General features: G+C 52.6%; 8 protein-coding genes and 1 non-coding gene across 9 annotated transcripts; 5 read left to right on the top strand and 4 right to left on the bottom strand.

The window, feature by feature from the left end:
* Positions 1-266: 266 nt before the first annotated feature.
* J4E87_005525 (uncharacterized protein) lies at positions 267-1,223 on the bottom strand (the record flags this gene model as incomplete). Its single annotated transcript, XM_049377138.1, has 1 exon — positions 267-1,223. One exon carries the CDS (start codon positions 1,221-1,223, stop codon positions 267-269), a length of 957 nt encoding a protein of 318 aa, XP_049233363.1.
* A 1,508-nt stretch (positions 1,224-2,731) lies between these two features.
* On the bottom strand, positions 2,732-3,555 carry YOP1 (ER membrane protein DP1/Yop1; the record flags this gene model as incomplete). The annotated part of the gene is made up of 5 exons (XM_049377139.1): positions 2,732-2,858; positions 2,908-2,965; positions 3,013-3,076; positions 3,168-3,383; positions 3,505-3,555. The coding sequence occupies 5 exons, from the start codon at positions 3,553-3,555 to the stop codon at positions 2,732-2,734; spliced, it is 516 nt and encodes a 171-aa protein (XP_049233364.1).
* A 797-nt stretch (positions 3,556-4,352) lies between these two features.
* J4E87_005527 (uncharacterized protein) lies at positions 4,353-6,948 on the top strand (the record flags this gene model as incomplete). The annotated part of the gene is made up of 4 exons (XM_049377140.1): positions 4,353-4,942; positions 4,988-5,302; positions 5,349-6,691; positions 6,752-6,948. The coding sequence occupies 4 exons, from the start codon at positions 4,353-4,355 to the stop codon at positions 6,946-6,948; spliced, it is 2,445 nt and encodes an 814-aa protein (XP_049233365.1).
* Positions 6,949-8,117: 1,169 nt separating this feature from the next.
* On the bottom strand, positions 8,118-9,487 carry J4E87_005528 (uncharacterized protein; the record flags this gene model as incomplete). Its single annotated transcript, XM_049377141.1, has 2 exons — positions 8,118-8,897; positions 8,951-9,487. The coding sequence occupies 2 exons, from the start codon at positions 9,485-9,487 to the stop codon at positions 8,118-8,120; spliced, it is 1,317 nt and encodes a 438-aa protein (XP_049233366.1).
* A 3,075-nt stretch (positions 9,488-12,562) lies between these two features.
* J4E87_005529 (uncharacterized protein) lies at positions 12,563-13,369 on the top strand (the record flags this gene model as incomplete). The annotated part of the gene is made up of 1 exon (XM_049377142.1): positions 12,563-13,369. The coding sequence occupies one exon, from the start codon at positions 12,563-12,565 to the stop codon at positions 13,367-13,369; it is 807 nt and encodes a 268-aa protein (XP_049233367.1).
* A 937-nt stretch (positions 13,370-14,306) lies between these two features.
* On the top strand, positions 14,307-14,378 carry J4E87_005530. Its single transcript has one exon. It is a non-coding gene; the product is annotated as a tRNA-Ala (tRNA).
* A 3,196-nt stretch (positions 14,379-17,574) lies between these two features.
* Positions 17,575-18,939, top strand: J4E87_005531 (uncharacterized protein; the record flags this gene model as incomplete). The annotated part of the gene is made up of 1 exon (XM_049377143.1): positions 17,575-18,939. One exon carries the CDS (start codon positions 17,575-17,577, stop codon positions 18,937-18,939), a length of 1,365 nt encoding a protein of 454 aa, XP_049233368.1.
* A 1,385-nt stretch (positions 18,940-20,324) lies between these two features.
* J4E87_005532 (uncharacterized protein) lies at positions 20,325-21,007 on the bottom strand (the record flags this gene model as incomplete). Its single annotated transcript, XM_049377144.1, has 3 exons — positions 20,325-20,524; positions 20,638-20,790; positions 20,842-21,007. The coding sequence occupies 3 exons, from the start codon at positions 21,005-21,007 to the stop codon at positions 20,325-20,327; spliced, it is 519 nt and encodes a 172-aa protein (XP_049233369.1).
* Positions 21,008-21,561: 554 nt separating this feature from the next.
* Positions 21,562-23,267, top strand: J4E87_005533 (uncharacterized protein; the record flags this gene model as incomplete). Its single annotated transcript, XM_049377145.1, has 5 exons — positions 21,562-21,706; positions 21,776-22,413; positions 22,468-22,573; positions 22,628-23,166; positions 23,253-23,267. The coding sequence occupies 5 exons, from the start codon at positions 21,562-21,564 to the stop codon at positions 23,265-23,267; spliced, it is 1,443 nt and encodes a 480-aa protein (XP_049233370.1).
* Between the last annotated feature and the right edge of the window lie 2,457 nt (positions 23,268-25,724).

Raw genomic sequence — 25,724 nt, forward strand, 5'->3', positions numbered from 1 at the left:
GCAGATTGAATTCTGTGGGAAAAGAGGAGATGACATCTTCAAAAGTTTTATTAAGGCCCTAGGATGGGTTTCGATGGCATCTTTCTGGAGGAGAAAATATAATACCAACAAAGCATAACCTTAAAAGAAACACGAGCAAGTTTGTGCCACCCATGTCCGTCCCGATTGAAAGCGTATCACGAGCATCTTGAACGCTCTTCAACCTTTCCACACCCCCTTCTCAACATCCGTACCGTAATAGATCCTTTCCATAGTTCCCTAGCGCATTATGTCCAGTCCCGCTCCCAAGCTTCTTCATCAATAACACCCTCGTAGTAGACTTCAAGAGGAGGTTCTCCCTCTTCCCATTCTCGTGGCTCCCGCCTTACATCGTACAGGACGACGCTGTGCTTGCCATCGTAATCATTTTCCTCTCCAATGACAGAGTATCGTTCGCGGATGTCCTCGGTAGAGTCCATACAAGGACCGACATGCTGTTGCATTTCAACTCCTACGTCTTTGAAGAAACTCCGGAAGAACGGAGTTTCTTCAATCGGAGCATCTACCAACGCGACATAAACTACGATAGCATCGTTGGACAATCGGGGAAAAGATAACGAAGGAGCCTTCTCAGGATCGTGCCGAGCGAAATACATGGCCGCGGAGTTGGCAAAGTTGGCAATGACCTCGCATGCTCGCTCGGAGTATTGGTGGTATGGCCAACCCGTTTTGCCATATTGGTCTGCATCCGATTTCCGCATGATTTTGTCCACCTTCTTTACGCTGACTTTCTTTGATCTGGCTTCTTCGCACACTCTGCAAATCTTGCTGATAACCTCACTGTTACCGTCCATTTTATCCCATGACCGTTCATTAACGATGATACGGGGGACTCGCATTGCTTGCGGGACTCGCTGTGCTTCAACGATAGATTTCATCAGATGTGCAGCCTCCGCACAAATTGCTCGACACGTGAGATGAATGGGCGTTATGGATTCGTAGTTCGTGATGGCAACGTATCGATTCACGAATCGAAAGCGACGTTGGCAATCTGCCGCATATTCGTAGATCATAAGACGCAGCTCCTTTGGTAGATCGAGGAAGCGGTCAAATGACCGGGGCCGACGTGGATTTAGCGCAAGTTCTTCGTAGTACTCCCGTGTGTCTTCGTTCATGTCGTCGCTGTTGCAGGTATCGGAGTGTTCTTCCTCAGAGTCGGACGATGTTGAAGGTGTATCGCGCATGGCTTCAGACCAGATTGCATGAGCCTCAGAACGGATTGCATCAGTCTCAGAACGGATTACAGCAGTCTCAGAACGGATTGCAGCAGTCCTGGAACTAATTACAGTGGTCCCAGAACGGATTACATCATCCCAAGAGAGGGATGCTTCAGTCCTAAAAAGGGATGCATCTCTCCAAGAAAGAGATGTAGCACCCCAAGAAAAAGATGCATCATTCCTAGAAACGGATGCAGCAGTCCTGGAACGGATTGCAGCAGCCCTGTAACGGATTGCAGCGTTCTTAGAACTTATGGCAGCAGTCCTAGAACGGATCGCAACAGTGGTGGTTCTAGAGTTTGAGTCGTTGTCGGAATTCGAGTTGTTGGAAGTCGAGTCGTCGGAAGTTGAGTCGTCGGAAGTTGAGTTGTCGGAAGTTGAGTCGTCGGACATCGAGTCGTCAGTAGAATCCTCACTAATGGTTGCGGGATGGATGGCGGTTAGGTGTCTCAGGAGGAGCGGTCAAGTCCCCTGATGGAACCCAGGCGGCTGTCGCGAGCTAAGGTCATTACATAATCAGAGCCACTCGGGTCTTATTGGTGCCAACCTAACAAGCCAATTTCCGGCCCCACAATCCCGAGGTCTGAGGAAATCTGTAATCTTGGCTCATCAGCGCGGCACGATGCCTGAGGCCATTGAATAAGCGGTTCACAAACCTATGTATGCCTTCTTAGCGCCCGTTCGGTTGCAGTCTGTGTAATGATGGTAGATATTATGACGACACAATCAAACACCGTGATGACAGGCATGAAGTTATCCAACCTGGCTTATTGTTTACATCTAAGACGAGTTAATCTGCACTTTTCTTGGACTCATGATGAACAGGAGTATGGGGATGCCGTACACGATCTAGCTGCCAAAGCCGAGTGCGTCTGGGACAAACGTTAGTTGTTTGACCGCAATGTACATCCCACCACTAAGGATCGTAGGCAATGTAATGTTGCTGAGTAGGATAGCACAACGGTATCCCAGTCGCTACGGATAGCCAGCAACTTCAGATCCATCCATGATAGCGTATGGTTCTTTAGACAACTCTTGTACTTGAATCATCAGGAAAGTCGCCGAAGGTTCCTTTCCGTAAACATGAATATGAGACCTTGATTGAAAATGGTAATGAATATGTAATTGGTTCTAGCCAGAGGGCTCGCCCAGACTCGGTACATCATATTATTGCTCGCAAGCGATTCACCAAAACCCACTGCCAAAGACCACAACTTCCTACCCGATTGGTTCCCTTATGGGCAAATGATCATGAAACGTAAGGATGCCTGCCTCTTCTTTCGTACGTCAACCCTGTCATGAACGCTATCCGTAGCTCGTAAACCATTGTCCATGCAGCGTTTCCAAGCTGCAACAGCCGCACACCTTGAGAAGCTGGGTCTCTCATGCACAGCAGAGGTTATATCCCGAACTTCGTCCTTGTCATTATCGTCTAGCCGTGCGACTGCCAGAAGAGTGTTATGCTCGCGACTGCTCTACGAGGCATGAGGCTTGCCAGCTGAGTCGGCCTTGGCACGGAGGTCGGCAGCGGTGGAGCCTGTCGCGGAGAAGTAGCGCGAGAAGACGGGCTGAAGGAATGAGCGGAAGACGATCTGGGCACCACTAGGGAGTGTAAGCTTGCATTAATGTGCGCGACGGGGCTGCTACATACGCAGTCTGGGGAAGAGACATCCAGAGGATAAGGACAAACTTGAAGGTGTAGTAGAAGGCTGCGGACGTCAGTTGCGGATCATGCAGACGATCTGGCTGTACTTACGGAACCAGTAGACGGCGTTCACAGCGCTCTCGAAGACGGTCAAGAAGGCAAAGGTAACCCAGTACTGCGGCATCACATTAGCCCCATCCCAAGTTTATTGTGGACACAATTTGGCCAGCTGTCTTGCCAGCGATAAGAAAGCGGGGTACACATACAGTCAACCACTGGGTGTCATCGACCTTGCTGGCGCTGAAGAGAGCCTCGAGCGAGTAGTAACCGGGAATGATGAATCCAGCAATGTTGACGAGGAACTCTCCGGCAATGTTGAAGAAGATGAGGAAGAAGTAGAGACCAGCGAGACCAAGGATCATGTAGACCTTGGGGACCGACGTCTGCTTCTCAAAGTTGTTGAGTGCGGGGTACTTGGACAGCTGGAACACAACATCGTCAGTAAACGTGGCTTCATATCAAAACCATTGCTTTTCCTGTCGGAATCGTCGGGACAAGGCGTATTTTGACAATTGTGCCTTGTGCAGAAGCGAGAGCGCTTACCTCTTTGTCGAGCTGCGACAGCTGGGCCTGGGCTCTATCCTGGACAGACATGTTGAGGGCTGTTGGGAGGTTGGGTGTGATGGGTTGCGAAAGGGTGGGATGCAACGGGTTTTGGTTGAAGAAGCAGAGGGGCTGCAATGTGTTCAGTAGGTAGGGAGGAGCAGGAACGTGGAGCCTGGAGATTGTGGGATGGAGGAAGTGGGCTCGTCATCGCTAAATACGTCACCGCCTTTCACGAGCCAGCCAGAACGCAGCAATGGCATGCCGATGAGACAAGATCGCGTGCATCGGTCCAGCCGTTCGACGAAGCCGTATCCCGGGCGTTGGTAATGTCGCATTCACCTGTCTCTTTTTCCTTTACATTGGCAATTAGAGAGTAGTGCGATTGCACGGGCATTATGACGACTTGCACGTGACCGTTGAGGTCCAAGCGCGCCGGCCAGTCTCCGTTGCTGCAGGCGTGACCGAGTTCAGACGGAAGCGTAAACATCCAATTCCTATCCCACAACAAACCCGCTCGAGGGCGACCGACGACGCCTACGACCCTTGTTGGAGCCGGATATTCTTCTGCGGAGCATTCTACCACGTTGGTGACATCCTATCTGCCGGAACAACGTGTTGAGCTAGTCCCTGGCCCAAACAAACAAACCCGCCAGCCCCGAAAACAGCTGAGACTCGAGCTACACGCGAGCAGCGCCATCAGCCTACTCACGACACCTTGGTCTTCTTGGGATTACCGTCGCGTACTTTAGACACTCTGCCGACTGTGTTGCCGCCTCCTCAGCGCCGTTGCCATCGCATTGTTTTGGTGTAAACATACGGAAAATCTGCCAGCCGGCGTCCGCAACATGACCGATATCCGCCGGTCACGATCGAATACGTCAATGTCTACGAGAAGCAATCGTCCTCTTTCACGCGCGTCGACGACGAGCGTGCATTCGTTCGAGCAATTCCAACAACCGCAGCAACCGCGGCCCAACCAATTTCCCCAGCAGCCGCAGTATCATGCTCCATTCACTACCAGTGAAGCGTTACAGCCTGCATTACTCCAAGCCGCGCAACAGGTCAGCGCGCAGGACCAGCTTATCAACATGAGTCTGGAGAGTGTTCAGCAGTATCTTGGTTACCCAGCCGACCCAACCGCGTCTCACCCTCAACCGAACGGTCAGCCCGCACAACCCGATCACCATGCCTACCAGAACTCCCTCTCTCAGCATTCACAACATTCGCAGCAACACAGTTTCATGGCGCCGCCGATGGATACGGAGGATAAGAAAAAAAGGCCATCGACCTCAGGTGCCGCGACCAACGACAAGGAATTGCGCCAGCTGCTGAATCAGAACGAAGGCCGCAACCTCAAGGAGGTCGCAGCTGAGGTCATCCAGAATGACAGAACATCCAAGGCAGAGAAGTCGAAACAACTGTTCGCCATGTTATGGTAGGTACTTCGCCTCCACGCAGGAACAGTGCTAACGCGCCCCAGGTTACAGTCTGTCTGCCGTGTTGCGAAGACGTCAGTACCGCGCAACCGCGTCTACTCCAAGTACGCAGAGCGCTGCGGCACCGATCGCGTTATCCCCCTGAACCCAGCATCTTTCGGCAAGCTCGTTCGCGTCATTTTCCCCGGCATCCAGACCAGGCGCCTTGGTGTTCGCGGAGAGTCCAAGTACCATTACGTCGATCTCGAACTCATCAACGACAACGACAGTGGCGAAGAGGCACGTCGGGGCAGCAACGGCCCCGCTGCCCATCATGCTATGAAGCGTCAGGCTTCTGGGACACCGAGACTCAACCTTGAGTATGTGCCTTCCACAACTTGGTGTGCCAATTGCTAACAGCTTCAGTGCTATCCCCCGGTTACCTGCAGACAGCGCACATTTTCCACCACGAGAGGCTCGCGTGGAGCCGCAGAACACTTACTACACTCCAGCCTCGTCCCGCGGCGTCTTGTTCACCGACATCTACTCGTCCAATTTCTACCCATCTCACGCGCGTACCAAGACGTCGTACGAGCACGAGCTCAAGTTTCCAACGCCAGATATCCTCGAAGCTCCAGATGCTTTCGTAGTCGAATTGCCTGACATTAAACCCTATTTACCAGCGCGTACCGATCCCGATTCCGCCGATAATCTCGTCGCCATGTACCGCTCACATGTCGTTTCGCTGGTCGACTCAGTGCGATACTGCAAGGAGAAGCAATTCTTCCGCCTCTTTGGTACTTTCCACGGGACATTAACTGTGCCAGTGCAGAAGTTGTTCGCTTCACCCGAACTGGCTCCATGGATCAAGGAGTGCGACTGGATGATGTACCAGAAGATGATTCGCAACGTTTCCCAGCTCACCCTTCAGGTAGCGCCACCGGCAGTATTAAAATTCCTCGACAACGTTGCAAAGACGTTACATGCACATATTGCCGCCAAGTTCGCGCCGCTGCCCATACATGTACTCGAAGCAAAGCTGGAACCCGCTACATTGTTCGCACATCTTCTCCGACAGATGCTTCGTGTGAATTCCGCTGCACACGCAGCAGCAGTCATGCTCACCGCAGAGAGCCATCGCACCCAGATGTTTGCTGACTGGCTGGAGCACGTCAACATCAAACGCATCATTGCCAACGAATTGCCCGCCTCCTGTGCGCACGAGGAGGTTTACAACATCCTAACTACCGAGATCCGCTCGATGCTAGGCCCGCTACCACAGGAGATCCAATTGCCTTCCGGTACCATTCATCGCGCAGCATATCCCGACCCACCCGCAGATCCTTCAGAGTCCGTCATCGATCGTATCGCAGCATTCTTGACACAATTGCCGTCCCGCTTTCCTGGCGCACACGCTCGCACGATCATGCACTGCATCAGTGCGCTTGGTTCGGCCGCCATACGCGAGATCACCGTCGAGAATGGAATCAGTTTCCAAGGTTGGTGGCTCACCAAGGTCTTCGTGGATGAGATGGCGCAATGGTTAGCTTCACTAGGTGGGTTTCTAGGCCATGCGCCCCCAGACTGGAGCTCGTCCAACTACTCGCCTGTAATGGGTGAATCCCTCAATGCGGCCATGACCAACGGTGGCAGCGGCAGCAACAACGAGAGCAGGTATAGCAGCCTGGAAGCCGACTTTGGACCAGATCAATCCTTCATATCCAACGCTAGCCATGTCACCATCCAGGACAATGGGTCAAATCAGGAAGGTGAGTTTATTCATTCACAACTTAGCCTCACATGGTAGTTGACTAACGCAAGATCATCAGTCAATGCTGGACGATTTACTCAACCATCATCACAATACAACATGAGCTTTCAGTACGAGTACGACATGAACACTTCCCAACAAGAGCCAAACCATGACGATAGTGGTATAGGCCTCGGCCTCGGCGTACAGGAAGACGGCATTGACGCCAAGTTTGCGTCTCATCTATCTTCAGCTCTTTCGCAGAGCGTCAGCTAGCCTGACGTCCCTGTCTTTCAGATATTCTGATACTTTTGCCCATGCGTTTATGACGCCTCTGAAGTCACGACTAACGACGAACCGTGCCCGACATGGCCTGTTAATATCTCATAATTCTTTGTACTTTAGGATTGCGTACGCACTCACGGATCGGTGTTTACGGAAATAGTTCGGCGTTTCCATCTTTGCATTTTGGGTTTGCAATACAGGCGTTTGGAACGATATACCGCCTTTATGGCCTGGGTCTGGTGTTAGATGCAGCTCTGCGGTTCCCCTGCGCAGTGTTGAATTGAATTGTTACATCATGACAGACGTTCACAACCGCCTTCCACAAGAGCTTCGCGAAACTAAGGCTCACCCCTTTCGCCTCTGAAACGAGAGGTTGAACAAGTGCATAATGCTGTACCAGCCTCTTCAAGTTCGATCGATCACGTCCTGTCAAGACCCAGCGGAACTAGAAGGTACTTTCTCACAGCGAGATTTCATGTCAGCTAACAGCACAAATGTGGTCACCGCTAACACCACACGGCCTACCAAGACAAACCTCATCTCCGTTTACTCCGTTAGACCTACATCGCCTGTTCCCGATGTCTGTCCTACATGTACTCTGTAGTTTCTCTCCTGTTACACTAGCTGACATAACCATCTGACCTCTGAAAACGGTCAACATCGGCACTCGACCGCCGCGGCTAACGCAACCCGATCAAAATGGCTCGTCGACCTCCTCAGTCGCCTGACCACACTGATCTACAAGAAGGAACTCGATCTCTGATATAAAATCGTGTGTCGATCGTGACCGGTCGTCGCACGATGATGGATCACACGATGGACTCTCACCGCTCGTTCATTGGGTTTCAGGAGTCGCGATCACCTTGGCACAGAGTCTTTACCTTTCGTGCTGTGGCGATATGTTAGGATAGGGGAAAGATCACTGCAGTTGTGCTCGCGTGGACACTTTTAGCAAATGCAGCCGAGAAGCGCAATGCATCATGATAGGAGACAGGACGGGACTGTTGTGTAAAGTATGATACAAATGTAAGATTTCGTTACACGGAAAGGATCCCTGCTAACGGTAGCCTGTGTGGCTAACAAGCACTAGAAGACAACAGAATATTTACTAAACCCCTTCATGCGCGGCGCCGCGAGCATGAGTAGACACCACGACACTCCTACTGCCTGCCCCGTGTCCTCCTTCTCCTATGGTTCCACGTCGCGCAGACGTCCTTGTTGACACTAGCATCCAGTCCTGCTTTGGAGGTGGGTACCCAGTTCTTGTAGATCAGGTAGCTGTAGTCCCATCGTGGATCGTTGAGCTGTGTCCTCCACGTCCAGAAGATCCAGCCCTCAGTCTTCTCATACAGTCGCTGCTGGGCAATGAACCAATCCTTGTAGAATTGTGTAGTGGAATCGAGCTTCCAGTCAAACTCGGTGCTGTACTCGTTGTTGACGGTGAGACTCCATTCTTGGACGATCTTGGGGGTGTCGCCGTCGGTCAGGCGGTTGTCAGTGTGGCATGTGTAGTACATGTAATCGCCCTGCTTGGCGTCGGCGTTGATCGCCGTTACAGCTCCGCCGACGTAGTTGTGATCGTCAAAGATGACCTTGGAGTCTGATGGGAGGTTGGACTTTGGGTTGCCGGCGCCCCATAGGGAGTCCATGAATTGGACGTGGAGACGCTGGTCGTCCGCAATTTTAAGAGAGTCCTCGGCGTCTCGGACAGCTCTGAGGGCTTGTGGGTAGTACTTTTGAGTAAGAGTGTCTTTCTCGGCTTGGGGCATACCGCCCTTATCACGCGATGTTTGCGGCTCGTTCACGACTTCAATGATACCGACTGCGGCCTTGTATGAAGGAGTGTTGTGAATACGCTTGGTCATCCATTCAAGCCATTTGGCTGCGCGGTCATAGTTGGCTTGTGAAAAGAATCCTGGAAGATACGCTTCAGGGAGACACTGTGGTGGATGTTAGAGTCGAGTCGAGGAATATTGGAGTGTTGAAGGCTTACCTGTCCAGTAAATGCATCGCCGACCTTTTGCGACCCGGGAGCGCCGTGGAGGTCAATAACGACGAACATGCCCAGTCCTGCAGCCTTGTCGATAATATCGTCAAGATACTTCAGATTCATCTCGGGGAAGTGCTCGCTGCTATCCACTAGGCTGTGAAGACTCCAATATCCAATCGGAATGCGAATGGTGTTCAAACCAGCATCGTGCATGGATTGAATCATGCTTGGTGTGATCCAGCGAGCGTAATGAGCGTCGAATGCATCATTCGCTTGAGACTGTCCAAGCTTGCTGACACAGTCAAACTCGGAGCAGGAGTCACCGCAGCCCATCTCTGACCACTCTTGATTCATCAACCATGGCTCCGAGAGTAGCCATCCACCGAGGTTGACTCCTCGAATCTTCGGACTAGGAAGATTAGGGGCACGTTTGCTCAGGTCGCCGGTGGTGCGGTTGAAGGCAGCAAGATCGCGGTCCGCGGGCATCCATGCCTGTGCGCCGGCCGCGAACAAGCAAGCCAAAAGAGACGAACTCTTCATTGTGAGGAGGATGCAATGATTGGTTGCAGTAACGAAGTTGCTTTTCCCAGCCTGAAACGAAAAAGGGTGCCTGGAATGGAGCTGCTGGAATGAATGTCCAGTTGCTTGACTGTTACACTGTGCGACCAGAGGACTATTTAACTTATTCACGGGCCTTCAGCTGATCGTACTAGACGGCACGTAGTTCACTACATCGTGAGTCTCCAAGAGGCAAATTGCGAAAGGGGCCCCTAGCTGACGACAGAGGCGCAGCCCAGTCACCCAATCCGAGATACTTCACCGGTCCCGCGTTCAAGTTGATGGAGTCGCTAGCCCCCAAATGTAGTCTTCTGTCCGAAGATCTTTCGAATAACCTGTAAGCCACTCTAGTATACCAGGGGTAGCGTTCACGATGTCGTACGAGAACATGTAATGAAGTCACATCGTCCGTCCGCGTTTGTGTAGACTAGTCATAGTAGTAGTGAAGTTGATGCATAGTACACTGTTAGTATGATCAGGCGGCCACGGGTTCTCTGCAAAGTGGATCGAAACGGCTCGCTGGCTGGGGGTTTGCCTCGTCGCCTGACACCATGGCAGCTTCTAAGATCCGGGGAGAGTAGGAGGGGCTAGAATATATTTTAGTATCTGAACAGTCAGCGACCTACTTTAGGCCATATGAAGAAGGAGGTGTAATAAATGGTCTCGGCTAATCCCAAGTGCGAAGGCCAGAGACTGAGATATAACTCTCATTCGCTGATAGCAGGAGGCGTGGAAATTACAAGGGCTTAGCCGAACTGAGGCGGTCTCAGAAGAAGAGGCGGAAATAAATAAGTCCAAGAACCGGAGGCTTTCGAGCAGTTGGCCCTTCACCCTGACCTGCAAAGCGGCCCGGCGCGCGGATCCTTACTCGAACTGTCAACACACCCCGCTAGTTCAGACTCCTCCGACTACTCTTCATTCAGGTAGAAGTCTGGGGACAGATGCATACTGGAGGCGTGACCATGTTGTTAACGCGATGTGATGACGTGCCAAACTTATCATCTCTTCTCAGCCTCGCATCTGGGTTACGTATGCCTTGCTGACCACCGACCCCATATGCTTACCATAAGCCATCGTATTCGGTCGCCGGCACTGTCCTTCCGCGGCGGGCCGTTGTGGCGTTAGGATCCTGAAAAGGTCTCGTATTGACGGTGGAGAACACATAGTTCAGCAAGCCATGTCTGTGGGAAGGTTGCCTTATTCGCAGCTTAACGGTTGCTGCAAGCCGTCCGTCAGCCGGATATGCAAGCTTCCTGCAGCATCGTCCGGAAACGTTCGTTCTTGACTTCAGCCACATATTGTTAGTTTCCACGGCATAGCTGGGGAAGAATGCTTCCAACTACCTCGAATCAGCTCAAGTCTCAAACGCGCTTTGGTTGACGATTTTAGTTTCGAGTAACTTGCCTAGGAGTCATCTTCACCAGTCAGACCTCTGTTGCGGTCAACAAGATAGTCTAGAGTCACGCGCCTACAGGACCTCCTCCGTGGAAAGGTATCCGGATCGTCATGGTCGTTGGCCCCTAGCGTTCATCAGCGGTCTCGTGTTCGCGTTGTGGGGCGTAAAGAAGTCGAGCGTTGGCCTCGGCAGATTTGCAGGTGTGTCAACACCACCCTTCCGTAGCGTCGCGTTAGCCGGATCAAGGGTAGTTAGGTACAGTGACACGGATAGCCCCTGCAGATGGGCGCTTGGGTGGATTTCATGGGGAAAGCAAGGCTAATCAGGCAGGTTGGACGTTCCTGCGCTGTGTGACGTCACTTTGCTTTTGGTTAGGGCTTTGCCGATCGAGACCGAGCCGAGTTTTGAGGTCTCCAGGGCTCCCTCCACGTGTTCTGGGGTAATCCAGATACCTGGTACGGGGACGGCAAAGTCGATCAGGGAGCGAGCTAATATAATTTGTAAACGTCGGGCATCATTCGACGACACTTTACGCCGTCGGACTGCGACGGTTGCGAGCGTCCTTCAGAAATACTTAGGTGATCGAGCCAGCGTTATCGTTCCTTTTGTTCAAGAGTTTCATCATGAGTTATCCATCTCGGGTGTCGGTTGCCTTTATTTAGCTTTCTTGCCACACTCCCAGGCTGTCACTATTGAGTGGGCTGAAGATCAGCAGTAGTTCTTATTTCGTTCATTGACAATCTCCTACCGATAGCGGTGATTTTGATCTAGATCGAAGAACAACGCAAGCGATAAAGAGTCTGATGGTACTCCTGAACTAGGCTGATCTCCTTTCTGTAACGTCTTCGATAATTACTAGCGCTCAATTTGCCATCGCCATCAAGAGTGCGAGACAAGTGTTTCTCGTCCGCTTGGGAGAACGTTGACATGAATAACAAATGACTCGAACAAACAAGATGACAAAACGAGGTAGCATACGAACTGTTACTAGAGTCCAGGATATTGTTGGGTGTTTGTTCCAGATCTGGGCATATGAGTCGAAAGGCTAAATCCACTTTTCATGGCTGTCCAGTGTTGCGCTGCTCCTTCATTGTACAGGAGACTGATTTCGGGAGCTTACTGGCCAGTCTGATACTGTAAAGGGTTATCGGTGTTTGCTTTCGAACGGAAGTGTAGCGCGCGGTATCTCGAAAGTTTGCGATGACGAGATCATGTGGAGTCTCGCGCTCTCGTGACCCGGCCGATGCGCCGGAGAGCAAACCCACGACAGATATATGAACACCAAGGGCTGCAGTAATGAATAAGACAACTATACCTTGACTGCCTACCAAATGGCGGGGTCAATGCGTCGGCCTACTTTCGTGGCGATACCCCGCTTGAGTATATAAATAAGCCTACCATCCGGGACCAGATTGGGTCTCTAATACACAGAACATTCGACTGCAAGTGCACTTACCAGACTTACACACCGCTCTATCAAGTCTACCTAGCGCGTAAGTATTCATTGGTTTTCGTTCTTCTTTGCAAGACTCATCAAGGACCGCGGAGGCTTCGATGATCTAAGTGCGCAACCCACGCCCTTCTACTGCACACCGAATCCTGCCTCACTTCACCTTCAGTATACGTACGCCATTGGAAAGATTGCTGACAGTATCTAGGACATGGCGAACACTCCGTTTCCGTTCGAAAGACTACCAGCCGAGCTGCGCACTGACGTGTACAAAAACCTCCACTGTACCACGAAGTACGCAATAGCACGACGAGACAACATCAGAACGCCGGTGGTTGTCGTCAGATTCTCCTATATCGAACGCGCTATAGTCGCTGTGTCAAAGGCAATCCGAAACGAAGCTGAAAAGGTCATCGACGAGGAAACCCAGAAGTGTGGCCCGGCTCAGCTGATCGCAGACTGCGATTACTTCCACTTCGTCCCTGAAGTCCTTGCCGATATTCGAAACGCGCGAAAAGGCTATGTCCCACCCAACATGGGACTGGCCGATGAGGAGCGTGAGGATTTCGATACCATATTCACCCGCAGAAACCTAGTCGAGCAAGTTCGGATGGACGCGGTTATGTATCAGATGTGGATGCGCCTCGCAAATCTATATCTCAAGACGAACGAGCGAATCGAGGTCGGTGTCTGGATTGGGAACGATGCCGCTTGCGAGGCATTGGTGGAACTGCTCCCCTCTGCCATACAAGACATCATCAATCCCCGCTGGGACGCGTCCGACTCCGGCATGTATCGTCCCAAGTTCGCGGTGACCATTGAATGCTCAGAAGAGGTTGACGCGGATGTGGAAGACATTGTTCAGGATTTCAAGGATGCGCGTTTCGAGGTTAGCGAAGAACTGGAACCGGAAGAGATGGAGTCAAGATGGAGCCTCAAGACCTTTGACGGAGTGTTTGAAGAAAAGGAGCTGTCGAGTGACGAGTCTAGCGAAGATTCAGATGGGGAGTTGGATTAAATCGATGATGAAAGAATGGGTGTGGAATAAATATGAAATTGGACAATGCGATAGATAGAGAAAACAAGATGGGCTACCAGAGTTGATTTGACGTCTGAACATACAGACAGCACCCATAAATGGCTACATCTGACTTTTGACATAAAACACGCTGTCTATACATCGGCGGTGAAGTGTGAGTGGTGAAAATGAGTCTCAAAGGTTGGAGCTTGGCAGGTGCTAGCCAGCTACCGACGCCAATCCACCTAGCTCCCCGCCGTCCACCAACCACCTGCATCCCCCACGCGACTACTCTCCATCGGGATCGCGATCGCTCGTCGCACGCGACTACTACAAGGCGCGTTGTATCGCGCAATCAGTCTCTCCAGGATACGCCAGCTGTATACGATATCGAAGGAAAGTCGACCTTTGTCGCAAACAGCTATGCGCACCTGCTGGATACAGCGCGATCTCTCAGCAAGAACGACCGCCGTTACTTACAAACACGGAGACTTTATCGAAACATTGCGACATGCGAGCGGTGGGATGCATCGTTGCCAGCTGAAAATAGCCAAGCGCAGTGGGTTCCACTCGCCCGAAAGTTCGGCGAACCGGCATCAGCTCGACCGCACGAAGGACTTCGTACTCGGACACCATTGGCCATGGCGATGTACCCAACGAGCAACACTTTGGCTCATGATAACTCTAAGATTGTGGTATCGTATCTGTCGTTCTCTTTGACAGCGGCAAACGCATCGTCGACGTTCTCGCTACCGGGACATGCCGTAGCATGGGAGAGATGCCCCTATTCGTCCCACATAGCCCAGCAAGTCCGTTGGCGCCGCCGTTCTTACACGTCACCTTCACGGATGCGAGTTATAAAGATACCCGTTTGGCAAACCTCCATCAATCAGCGAATCACCAATTCGCTTCAAATTTGAGCAGCAACTCAACAACCGGGCTTGTGGTTTAGTGGTATAATACTCCCTTAGCATGGGAGTGGTCCAGGGTTCGATTCCCTGCAAGTCCATCTTTTTGCGCTCGTCGCCGTCGCGGGGTGGCTGTATGATGCCGCCGGCGTTGATTGCTGAAGATGAATTTTCGATTTTTTTTGACTATGTAAGTGGATTGTGCGCACGCAAACATCGGTTGAAGGAGCAAGTGGGCAAAATACTACTCACAGTCTTACGACGCACGCTGTACTTCGCTCCAATTCTGGGTATGTGATACAAGTTCCGGTACCAATCGATTACATCCACCGTTGGATATGAATTCGCATCACGTTGGAACGATTTTACAGTCCATTTGCTACTCGAAGCAATACAGGCCCAAGGAAATGACATGGCGATTGGTGTTTGAACGAAATTGCGCGACTGGAAGCCAGCCATCAGTCGTGCAGGTGCTTCAAAGTGCTTGTTAAAGCTATCAAAGGGTCTCAACATGCTCAGTACACCATGGCTTTCTTCCCAAGCGTTGCATACGGCTTAACGTTGGAACATTCGCGTGTTCGTGATGGTATTGCTGCTGTACAAAGCACTCACAGCGGGTTCTGGCAGCGCCATTGTTGCGCAGCTTCTCGAGCGGACCTCGGAGTGAATTGCGAGACCATGAACGTTCGATCGGAGCAACTGTGCTGCAACCCCGAGTCCAAGAGAGACATTCCACTCTCCAGTTGCGGGAGTTTGCTAGGATACGGAGGATGTTGATCAACATCGGACCTGAAAACGAAGCGACTATCCCCCGTTAAGAGTATATTGATTACTGACGAGAAGCATACACTCGCTAGTTTGTCTTGCAATCATTACACCGAGTTTTCGGGGGACCAACTACGCACCAGCGAGACACTACACCATTCGGCCGAAAACTCGGCCCTCCCTCTCGTATAAGAGAAACAACATGCGCGGTAGATACATCATCACAAGCACTCAGCAACACGAGTCCTTTCAATCAAATTAACACCAATCCCTTGTCTCTATCCATTCCACCGAACACAGCCCCATTACCCAATATGGTCAAACTCGCAATTGCAGGCGGTGCTGGAAGTAGGTTTCCCGCGGATCATACCGACGGGATGAACTAACATCTTTCCAGACGTAGGGCAAGAGTGCATCGATGCTCTTCTCGCCACGAAGAAGCACGAGATTGTGATTTTCACACGCAAGGTCATTACCACGTGTCTCTCACCTTACTTGATTCTGACACATCTTCCAGGATGTCCCCGCTGAGACTACCGACTCGCCCGTCAAACTAGTGAAAGCCAACTACGAAGACGTGGCTGAACTGACTAGTCATCTAAAAGGCGTAGACGTAGTACTATCTTTCATCGCGCCACTGGACCTGCAACAAGGGGTTACCTTCCAGAAGAATCTCATCGATGCCTCAATCAGGGCTGGTGTAAAGCGTTTCGTACCCAGCGAATGGGTCTCGTAAGTCATTGCAATCGCCCACTCTTCTGCGCTTGCTAACCATAATCTAGATCCACCTTAGAGCACACGCCGTGGTATTCGTTCAAGGACACGATACGCGAATACCTAGCCAAGATCAACAAAGACAGAAAAGTCATCGAGTACACTCTCTTCCAGCCTGGTCTCTTTTCCAACTACTTGACCGTTCCATACAAGTCAGCCAAACATCTCACGCCGCTCCGGGTGATGTACGATTTCGAGAATCGTAGGGCCATCATGCGAGAAGGCGGGGATGACGATACCATCGTCTTGACCACGGTACAAGATCTCGCCGGCGTTGTCGCGCGGGCAATCGATTACGAGGGCGAATGGCCGGTCGTGGGCGGCATTCGAGGCTCGCGCATCTCCATCAAGGAGCTCATTGCTCTTGGCGAAGAAATAAGAGGTCAGTCCTTCGCCTTCTTCCAGCTCAGATGAGCCGTGCCGCTGTCTGCTTGTTTACTAATAAGATATCACAGGTGGACCCTTTGCCATCGAAAGACTCTCCAACGAGGACTTGAAAAACGGGAACTGGACTGCCTCCTGGTTACCGGAATTTGAACATAATGCCGTCCCACCGGCGATGGCTGGGGAGATGGCAAAAATGGTACTGATTGGCTTCACTAAGGCTTTTGGGGCAGGTGCCTTCGATGTGGGAGATGAATGGAACCGATTGTTGCCCGATTATGAGTTCACGGATGTGAGGACGTTTTTGCGCAAGGCATGGGAGGGGAAGCCGTGATAAGACAGTCGAATGAACCATTTTGCGCAGCCGGTCTTCGGGGTAATGCGATGGCGTAGACTAACTGCAGCAGTAGTAAGTTTCTAATAGCGAACAATGTACTCTCTTTGCTGTGTAACCCGTCCGGAGCTTTCGTCCGAGGTTTCGGCCGAACACCACTGCCCTACTGCACCAGCCACTCTTGTCACTTCCCTCCCCAACCTCCATCAACACACAATCGAATATGCACGCGTCCCCCTCCCCGTCACCTGAGACTAACTCCCATGAAGATGAAAGAGCGGCAAAGCGGCGTAAAGTACGTAAAGGTACTCAAAGTTGCTGGGAGTGTAAGAAACGGAAAGTCCGATGTATCTGGGCATCACCTACCAAGTCCAAATGTAGTAACTGCGTGCGACGCAAGACAGACTGTGTTAGTCAGGAGTTTGCGGATGAACCGAATGAGAACAAGAGAGGAGATGCTGGATTAGAGACGCGTTTGGGTCGGGTGGAGACGTTGCTTGAGCGACTGATTGGATCGTCGACAGACAGGCGCCACGACATTGCTGACGAGTATCCGGGAGATGCAGAATTGGAGAGACCGAGGAGCGTAATAGTATGTGTAGCGCGCTGGGGTCTATCCTACATTCATCTCTGACACTCACAAGGATCACACAAGAAACATCAACATCACATCATCCACCTCCACAGAAACCACATCAACACTCACAGATCTCTCGCAACGACCAGAAACAGCACTTGTCGATATATACACTGGCATATCGCGAGACCTCGTCGCAGCATGGCCTACAGCCCAAGATCTCGACTACATCTGCAAGCTCCCTGTCAGCATCTCCACGCACATGCACATGAAATTAACGACATCCTCTGCAAACCTGATGAACCAGGTTCCAGATAGCCCAGGAAAGATATTGCAGCTACCACCACCAGGATCGCATCCAGTACTGATAGCGCGGAAACTCCTTCTACTCAGCAATATAGTGCAGGGCGCACTATCCGATGACTGTATACCCAGAAGCCAGCGCGAGCATCTCAGTAAAGTCATGGCTCATGCCATGGATACAGCAACGCGACTGGTGACCTCCAATGACGAGCTAACCGCCTCTGTCGAGGGCGTCGAATGCATCATGATCGAAGCCATTACCCAGAATTACGCTGGGAACCTGCACCGCGCGTGGCTGACTGTGCGCCGCGCCGTTGCCGTAGCGCAGATGTTGGGTCTGCATCGTGGTAATGCTAAGCGAGCTTCTATCAAGGTGGTGGATCCCAAGACGCGCGAGAGCCTCGATCCAGACCAGCTGTGCTGTCGTATTGTGGAGATGGATCGCTACCTCTCGTTGACACTGGGGCTGCCGCAGTCTTCGCTGCAGACGGTCGGGCTGAGCGCTGAAGTTATAGCAAAATGCCATCCGCTGGACCGCATCGCGAGGCTGCAATGCGTCATTGGAGATCGTATCTTGGCGCGTAAAGTAGGAGAGCCGCGCGATATCACGGAGAAAAGGGTCCGGGAAATTGATGACATGTTTAGGGAGGTGACGGAGCTGATGCCGTCGGACTGGTGGCTTATTCGAGACTTTGACAACAAGGACGGGGGCGAATCGGATCCGATGCATGAGGTTGTAAGGAATATGTATCAGCTGTCGCACTTCTACCTCGTTATACGCCTGCATCTGCCGTATGTTCTTCGCTCGTCGGGCGACGATAGGTGTGAAGAAAGTAAAGCGACAGCTGTGCATGCTGCCCGCGAAATCATGAGTCGATATATCGCGTTTCGCAAGTGGAAACGCGGTCCGTATTATTGCAGAGGAGTCGACTGTCTGGCTTTCGTCGCCCTCATGGTGCTGTGTTTGGCCCATATCGATTCGCAGAACCAATCGATGATTCGGCACAAAGCACTTTTCGATCATAGCCGTCCGAGCGATCGCGCTTTGATGGAGCGAACGGTCAAGGTATTGGGGGAGAGGAGCGACGATGCTCTCGCCACGAAGCTATCGAGTATCATACAGTATCTTCTCGACGCCGAAGCGGCATCGGCAAATGGGACCGGCTACAACACTTCGGCTAGTGAGACAGACGATGGGCTGGCGACGGAATTTGATGGCCAGTTCATGGACGCTGAGAAGGCGGTCTTGCAGCTTCACTTGCCGCATTTTGGCACCATCAGCCTACAGCGCAGGCTAGCCTCCGATATCCCGTTGGCTGAGGAGATGCTGTCTACTCAGGTACCTGACCAGACACAGTCATCACTCACGGAGTGGGACAATCGGTGGTCGTTCCTTGATTCGTCGAACGATGCGGGGGCGCTTGATGACTGGACACTGCAAAGCATCAACGAAGGTCTTTTCGGGGGACTGCTTGGCGGGCTAGGAGACGTGGATTTCGACCCTGGTCTGTCTGTAGATATATAGAGGCAAGGAAAATCCAGACATGCTATGTTGCAAAGCACGGTAGGGATGTTGCAAGTCACATTTGTACCCTTCTCTTCTGCTATCCCGCTCATTGGAAATGCATAGCGCCGCTTTCTGTGCCTCATAGTGTAGCCAGGGTATCCTTCTCGGGGTTGCCACTATATCGTTCACAGTACCTAGGTTGAGGTCGCCCATTCGCCCTCCTCCCAATCTCTAGCCCATTCTTCCGGCGTTCCAGGCTCAACGAACTTGATAAAGTTCAAGTGGGGGTCATTGCCGCATAAGCGAATCAGTTCCGTAAAGTTGTCCCTCACGCTGTACTCGTCTTGCTGCATATCCTGCTTCAGAGGATAGTATGTCCAAGTAGGCGGTGGAAACCCGAACATTGGACGCCGCGCAGGGTCGACAAAGTCGTTGCTCACTTGCAATCTCTCGCTATAGAAGCCTATGTGTCGTACAGCTATAACGCTGGAGCGAGGCAAACGCTTCAAACGAAATTCCGTTATCAAATTTAGGAATGCGATGAGGCGCGCGTATTCTGGCCCATTGAAGTTGAACATGACACCCGATAATTGAACGGTGCCCTCATCCCAGCACTGTGAGTGGCTCTGTCCAGTCTTGAATCTCATGAAGTCCTTCAGACACCAAAAAAGGCTGTTCACGGCAGGATCCGCCCCGTTCTTGTGTCTCGTCAGGGTCAATAGACTCTGCTTGTCGACGATGAGACGTAGTGGCTCAACTTGGAGAGCTTTGAGCTTGCGGTCGAGAATAGGCTTGCACTCGTCGTGGATCGAACAAGAAACGAGAAGTATCCCGGTCGATATCGATTTGACCACTAGTGTAATGGTATTTCCAGACAGGAACTCGCCCCGAGAAGTATGTCTTGCCGCGTCTTCCCAAACGTGATGGCGTGTTGTAATGGGGATGTATTCGTAGATGATAAGGCGCAATTCTTTCGGAAGATCGAGGAAGCGGAAAGTGGAATTGGCCATAGTGGAGATGAGGTGGAAAGTGGGGTGGGGTTCACTGCAGCGACAGAAGAACAGAGAGGCAGGCGCGACGGATGAGATATCTCCTTGCCCAGGTGAGAAATTACACTATATCAGGCCTAGCGCATCACGTAAGGAAGGTGCAAAGTACAAATATGTTCAGCACGGCAAGCACAATCAAGGAAGAATATTAACAGCTGAATCACTGCAGTTGAAATTAGACTGACTGCAATCTCAGTCAACAGATTGCTACATGTGCAAACATACATTCTCGAATCTGTTCAAGCAAGTCCTCATGGACATGGTATCCTCCAAAACCGTAGCTCTGTGCTGTAGAGCAATCATTTTAAACGCCGGGAAATGCAATCGAACAACGCCAGTATACGTGGATGGAAATCATGCTCGTCGTTTGCCGATACGGCCGGGGCCGCTGGGACGTCCACCATTGGGCTTCAGTGCGCCCTTGCCTCGGGAAGTAGGGAAGGAGACCTTGTTCTGGGGCTTGCGTCGCAGTTGTTTCCGGGTCTGGCTCTTGTCCTTGGTCTTGCGCGAGCTCGAGCTCTTCGCAGAGGTGGCGGTGCCGTCGACGTCCATATCTAGCAAGTCAAAGTTAGCCCTTGATTCTCACTCTACCAGTGCGGAGGAAGCGGGTCAAAGGCGAATTTGAGATGGCCGTCATCGGTGAAGCCCAGGATGTCTGAACACAGACCTAGGTGGAAACACAGATTCCCGAGTTCGCAGTCCTCTTCTGCGAGGTCGAGTGGGCTTGCAGAGGGATCGGATAGGGAGCGTGGCATGGGGACAGTAAGCAGAGACGAACCTTTGGGCAAGTCCTCCTTGGCGGCATCGTCGGTGGTGTTGGCTGGGACATGATTAGAAGGTGCATATGGTGGGAGACGGCTGGGCGACTCACTTTCTTCGGTTTCCATCTCAGTCCTCTCGGGCTTGGGCTGGGCAATCGTCTCGAGAAGTTTGGCGTGCAGGCGCTCGGCGCGTGCCTGCTCGACAGGGCCGAAAACTCGGGCGCGCAGCTTGGTGCGGTTCGCCTTTTTGCTGCTTGCGCGTGCGCCTTTGGCCATTGTGTAGAGAGAGTGCCGGGGAATGTGTGGGTGAATGGGTGTTTGGGCGTGTGTCTTGGTCACGTCGGCGGCGGCTGGTGGGGAAAAGTTCGAGGAATTTTGGTGGCAAGGCGTTTGGCGTATCAAGCCAGGCCGGCCCGTGCCCTGGTCGCGTTCTTCGCCTAGTTGCAGGTGACGCTGACTTCGGTATATCCCAGCTGGAGATGCGCTCGCCGCGAGAGCCGCCGCCTACCTCGACGGCCGAATACTAGAAAAGTCGCATTGCGGCCTCTGCTCGCCTGTTTGCTGCTCCGCGACTGTCCCGCCCGCCTGTCCTGCTCGCTCTGCATTGCCGCCGGGGGCTTGGGGAAGTTGCGACCAACGCCCGTCCGACTCGACTGCACCTCAGATAGCCGGATATCGCCCTTCGCTGCCTTCACCTCGCCCTACGTCACCCGCCCGAGAGAGTGCCTGAGATAGCCCGCCCCAGATGCCTTCGCGAGCAAAACTGAACCGGTAGCCCTTGACCTCCCTCTCCAACACCGCCAGCCTCTCCACCGCGACGGCACAAAACCATGGCGACGAGCATGCAGCAGATGGCTGCCACCATCACCGAGCGCTCCAAGACACTCATCAACAACGACCTCAAAAAGATTCTCAAAGAGGAGGGCACCTCGCAGACGGGCAACAAGGCCGCACTGCAAGCGCGCGTCATTGGCCGTAGGTATCTCCGCTCCCCAGCAACACGGCTTGCTGTCGCCGCTCACCTGCTAACTTCACCCTCCCCAGTCATCGCCAATGCCGTTGCTAGGAGCGACACCGACCTGCTGCGGCGACTGCAATACCGCGTGCAACACCACGGCGAAGCGCCTCCACCAGCCACGAGCAGTCCCGTCGCCTCCTCGTACTCGCAGCCCCCTCCGCCCATCGCAAACGGGTACAGCATGGCCAACGGCTACCAAAGCAACGGCGCATACCAGCCATACCAACAGCCCCAGCAGCCACCCATGCCGCCACGCCCGACCTATTTCTTCAAGGAGAGCCCTTTCTTCGAGATTCGCGAGCTGATACTGAGTAACATGTCTCTGGACGCTTCGCCGACCCACCGTGCCACCATATCGCGTAACCTCACCCTCAACGAAAGCCAGTCCGGACGCCTAAAGACAGACCCATCTTTGCGCCTGCTGCTCTTCTCTGCGCTCGAACAGCCATTGGCGCCCTTCTCGCGTCTCGATATCGCATTCCCATCTCAAATTGAGGTCAAGGTCAACGACGACGAGGTAAAGGCCAACTACAAGGGTTTGAAGAACAAGCCAGGCTCTACGCGCCCCGCCGACATTACCGACTTCGTCCGCACCAAGGTCGCCAACCAGCGCAACAGCATCCTCATCACCTACGCCCTGACCCAGAAGGCAAGTCGGTCGGAGGTTTCTTATCCCATCAGCTCCCCAAAGGTGACTCTGAGCTAACTCCCAATGCAGAAGTACAACCTCTTCGTCTACTTGGTCAGGAAGTACTCGGTCGACGAACTCACACAGCGCATCAAGAAGCGCCACGTCATCACGAGGCAGTCTGTGCTCAATGAGAGTATGTAGTGGCCTTCGGCAGCTAACGTCTCTCACATGACTAATGTTGTAACAGTGATGAAAAAGGCCAATGACCCCGACATCGAAGTTGGCTCCAGCGTCATGTCGCTCAAGGACCCAATCTCTACCCTGCGCATTGTCACCCCATGCAGGTCGACTGTGTGCACACACAATCAATGCTTTGACGCCGACTCATTTCTGCAGCTCCAGGAGCAAGCTCCCACATGGACATGCCCAATATGCAGCAAGACCATATCATACGAAGGCTTGGCCGTCGACCAGTATGTTGAGGAAATCCTCAACAAGGCCCAGAACACGGACCAGGTCACCATCCAGCCAAGCGGACAATGGTCGACCGAAAAGGATGAGAAGCCCAAACAAAACGGGCACAATGGGCATCATGACGATAGTGATGATGACCTCATCGAGATACCAGATTACCGTATACAGGCCATCAAGACCGAAGCTGCGCCGACACCCACTTCGCTCAGCACCCCTCCACTGCCATCTCGCGAGACATCCACAGCCCCTCGGTCTGGCCAGAAGAGAAAATCCGAAGTAGTGGATCTGACCTTGAGCGATGATGATGAGCCAGTAAGACCAACGAAAAAGGTAGCGTACACTACCCCCAATAGCCTTCCTGATCCGCCCCGTCGGTATCATTTACCTCCCCTCGGCAGTCACTCTGCCCATAGTCGTCCACTGCCACCAACCTACCATAGTGGGTCTGCCAGCATGCGTTCTGATTACTCCCGGCCTCCATCTACACCTCCACCACGCCATGGGTATCAATCCTATCGACCAGCACAGCCTGCTTCGCGGCCTAGCTATCCTGGACAGGGTACTTCCTCCTACCCTACCTACCTGGGCTCTTCTTCCCCTTAATTACATGTTGCGCGTTCTTGTTGTATCTTCCACTCATGTATGAGTATTGTTCATCCGCTAATACCATCTCGGGATCGCAGGGCAGAATAACGGGGACCAGACGAGGTAGCACATCATCCACTTAGGCCGTTCACAATATTGCGGACCGTTGCGGACCGTTGCGCCACGTGGCGGGCATTCTGCGTAGGCTGATGAAGTGAAGCTCTCTACATCATACACTCATCTCTTTCCTAATTTGTCAAGGAAACTTAGCGCGAGGCGTTTGGGGGAGGCTGCATTTCATGACCATCTATCTACGGCGTAAAACACTGGTTGGGGGCATTGAGGATACCACCGCTTGGGAGACTTGCATGCATTTCGGGAGCTTATACCAGCGACCTTCTGCAATGACGAAAGGAGCAGAAGTCGCGTTCGGAGAGGACTGAAAGGAGGTGGCGGTTCATGTACGATCGTGTAGCAGTGACGCCTTTTGGCTTCGGCCATACTAGACAGTTACCAGTATTACCGTGGGTGCTGTCAGCAGTTTCCACTTTCCTCTATTTGCGCTTACGTATCATACACCCCCACGTACTCAGTCCAACGGTTCCGGCAAAACACAAACAACATCCTCCTCTTCCCCGTCATCCCCAACCCTCTGCCTCACCTCCCTACTCTCCAACTCCACATCATCCACATCCGGCTCCTCCCCCAAGCCATCCACCACCACCTCACCCTTGTCCTCAACCTTCCTCCTAACCTGCGTATCAAACAACGCACCCTTATCAAACAGCCTATCCGACTTGACCCCTCCCTTCCTCTTCACTTTAACCTCCCTTATCCTATACGCAAAAACAAAGTCCTCCGCCCTCGTACTCTGCTCGCTCGTCCCGCTCTTCCTCTTCCAATTCCCCTCCGGTCCCACCGAAATCGGTACGCCAGACCACGCTGTCGCATCCACACCCGCATGCACATAGACACCTTTTTCCTGGAGCCGTTCCCTGGAAAGCGTAGTTGACGACGCTATCATAACACCCGTTATGATGTATATTTTCTCTCTGAATCGGTGCTGCGTGATGTAATCTCTAACGTCTTCATGCCTCACCACGTCTTCCAGAAACGCGCGACTGGGCCGAAAAGTCTGCGTCGTCATTTTTTCGACTTTCCAGTTCTGGGACACGGATTTATCATTGCTGATGCTTAGGTCGAGGCTCGCGCCTAGCACGACTTCGAGGAAGGAGGTCCAGATGCCGAAGGTGGATGAGGAGGATTTGCTGTATGTGCCGCTCCAGTTGTGTTCGGTGAAGGTGCTTGTGTCGGTTTGGGGTGGGAGGGAGGGCAGGTGTAGGGGTTCGTCGGGTTGGGAGGGGGAGGGGATGATGGCGCCGAGGCGGATGGGGCCATCGGGGGGACTTGGGCGTGGTGGGGTGAGGAAGTATGTAGGTTTGGGGGTAGCCATGTTTTTTTTTTGCGGTGGTGAGGGAGAGGAAGTACTGTTGTGATGTAGTGGCGCTTAGAAGATGTAGTGATGACTCCAAGACGTCGTGAAGCTCTGGGGATGTGGTGACGCTGTGGTGGTCTGAGTGTGCGATGGTAATCCGGCGCCATATATATAGTGAGGCGCTAGTTGCAGAGGTACTAGACATGAGTCGAAGCATGCATGGTAATGCAGGGTTGCGTGTGGATGCATGACGAGTGGGGCTGAGTAATGCAGCCAACAGTCCAATCCTGATGGGCTCACTGCATCGAGCAGTGTGCACCCAGTAAACTCATGTTGGGCGCCAAGGTATCGAGACTGATATCTCACTGATCATATCTTCATGAACAGAATCTTCGGCATACCTTGCGTGCGCGGCGGGACAGGCTGTGTTGGCTTAGCATTCGCATTCAAAATTTGAGAGGGGGACACTTACCCTTTCTTGATGATCATCGAGGGAACTCGGCAAGGACTCAAGCTCTACTCGATCGTGTCTCGGAGGTCGTGGTATCCCGCCAGTTCTCGGCACTACCAAGGCATGGTTCCCACCATGTGTTGTGTTGAAAGCTGCTGCTGGTCTACGCGTCTGTCTTGTGGCTCGGGATGGTTCATAAAGAGTATGATGAGGCTGCTGATCAGCTGGGTGATGTGTCGGAGCAGCTTGGTGAGTTGTTGGAGGGATCGTTGGAGGTGCCACTGGCTGATGGTAATGAAGAGGGACCCGAGGATGGTTTGGATGATGTGCTGAGCTAGGTGGTAGGCCGGGTGCTGGACGGACCGGTAACGTTGCCGCTGGACCTAGACCACGGGTACT

Source organism: Alternaria ethzedia (genome assembly GCF_023757985.1).
Source record: "Alternaria ethzedia strain BMP 0044 chromosome Unknown scaffold_11, whole genome shotgun sequence".
In the NCBI taxonomy this organism is placed as follows: Eukaryota; Fungi; Ascomycota; class Dothideomycetes; order Pleosporales; family Pleosporaceae; genus Alternaria; species Alternaria ethzedia.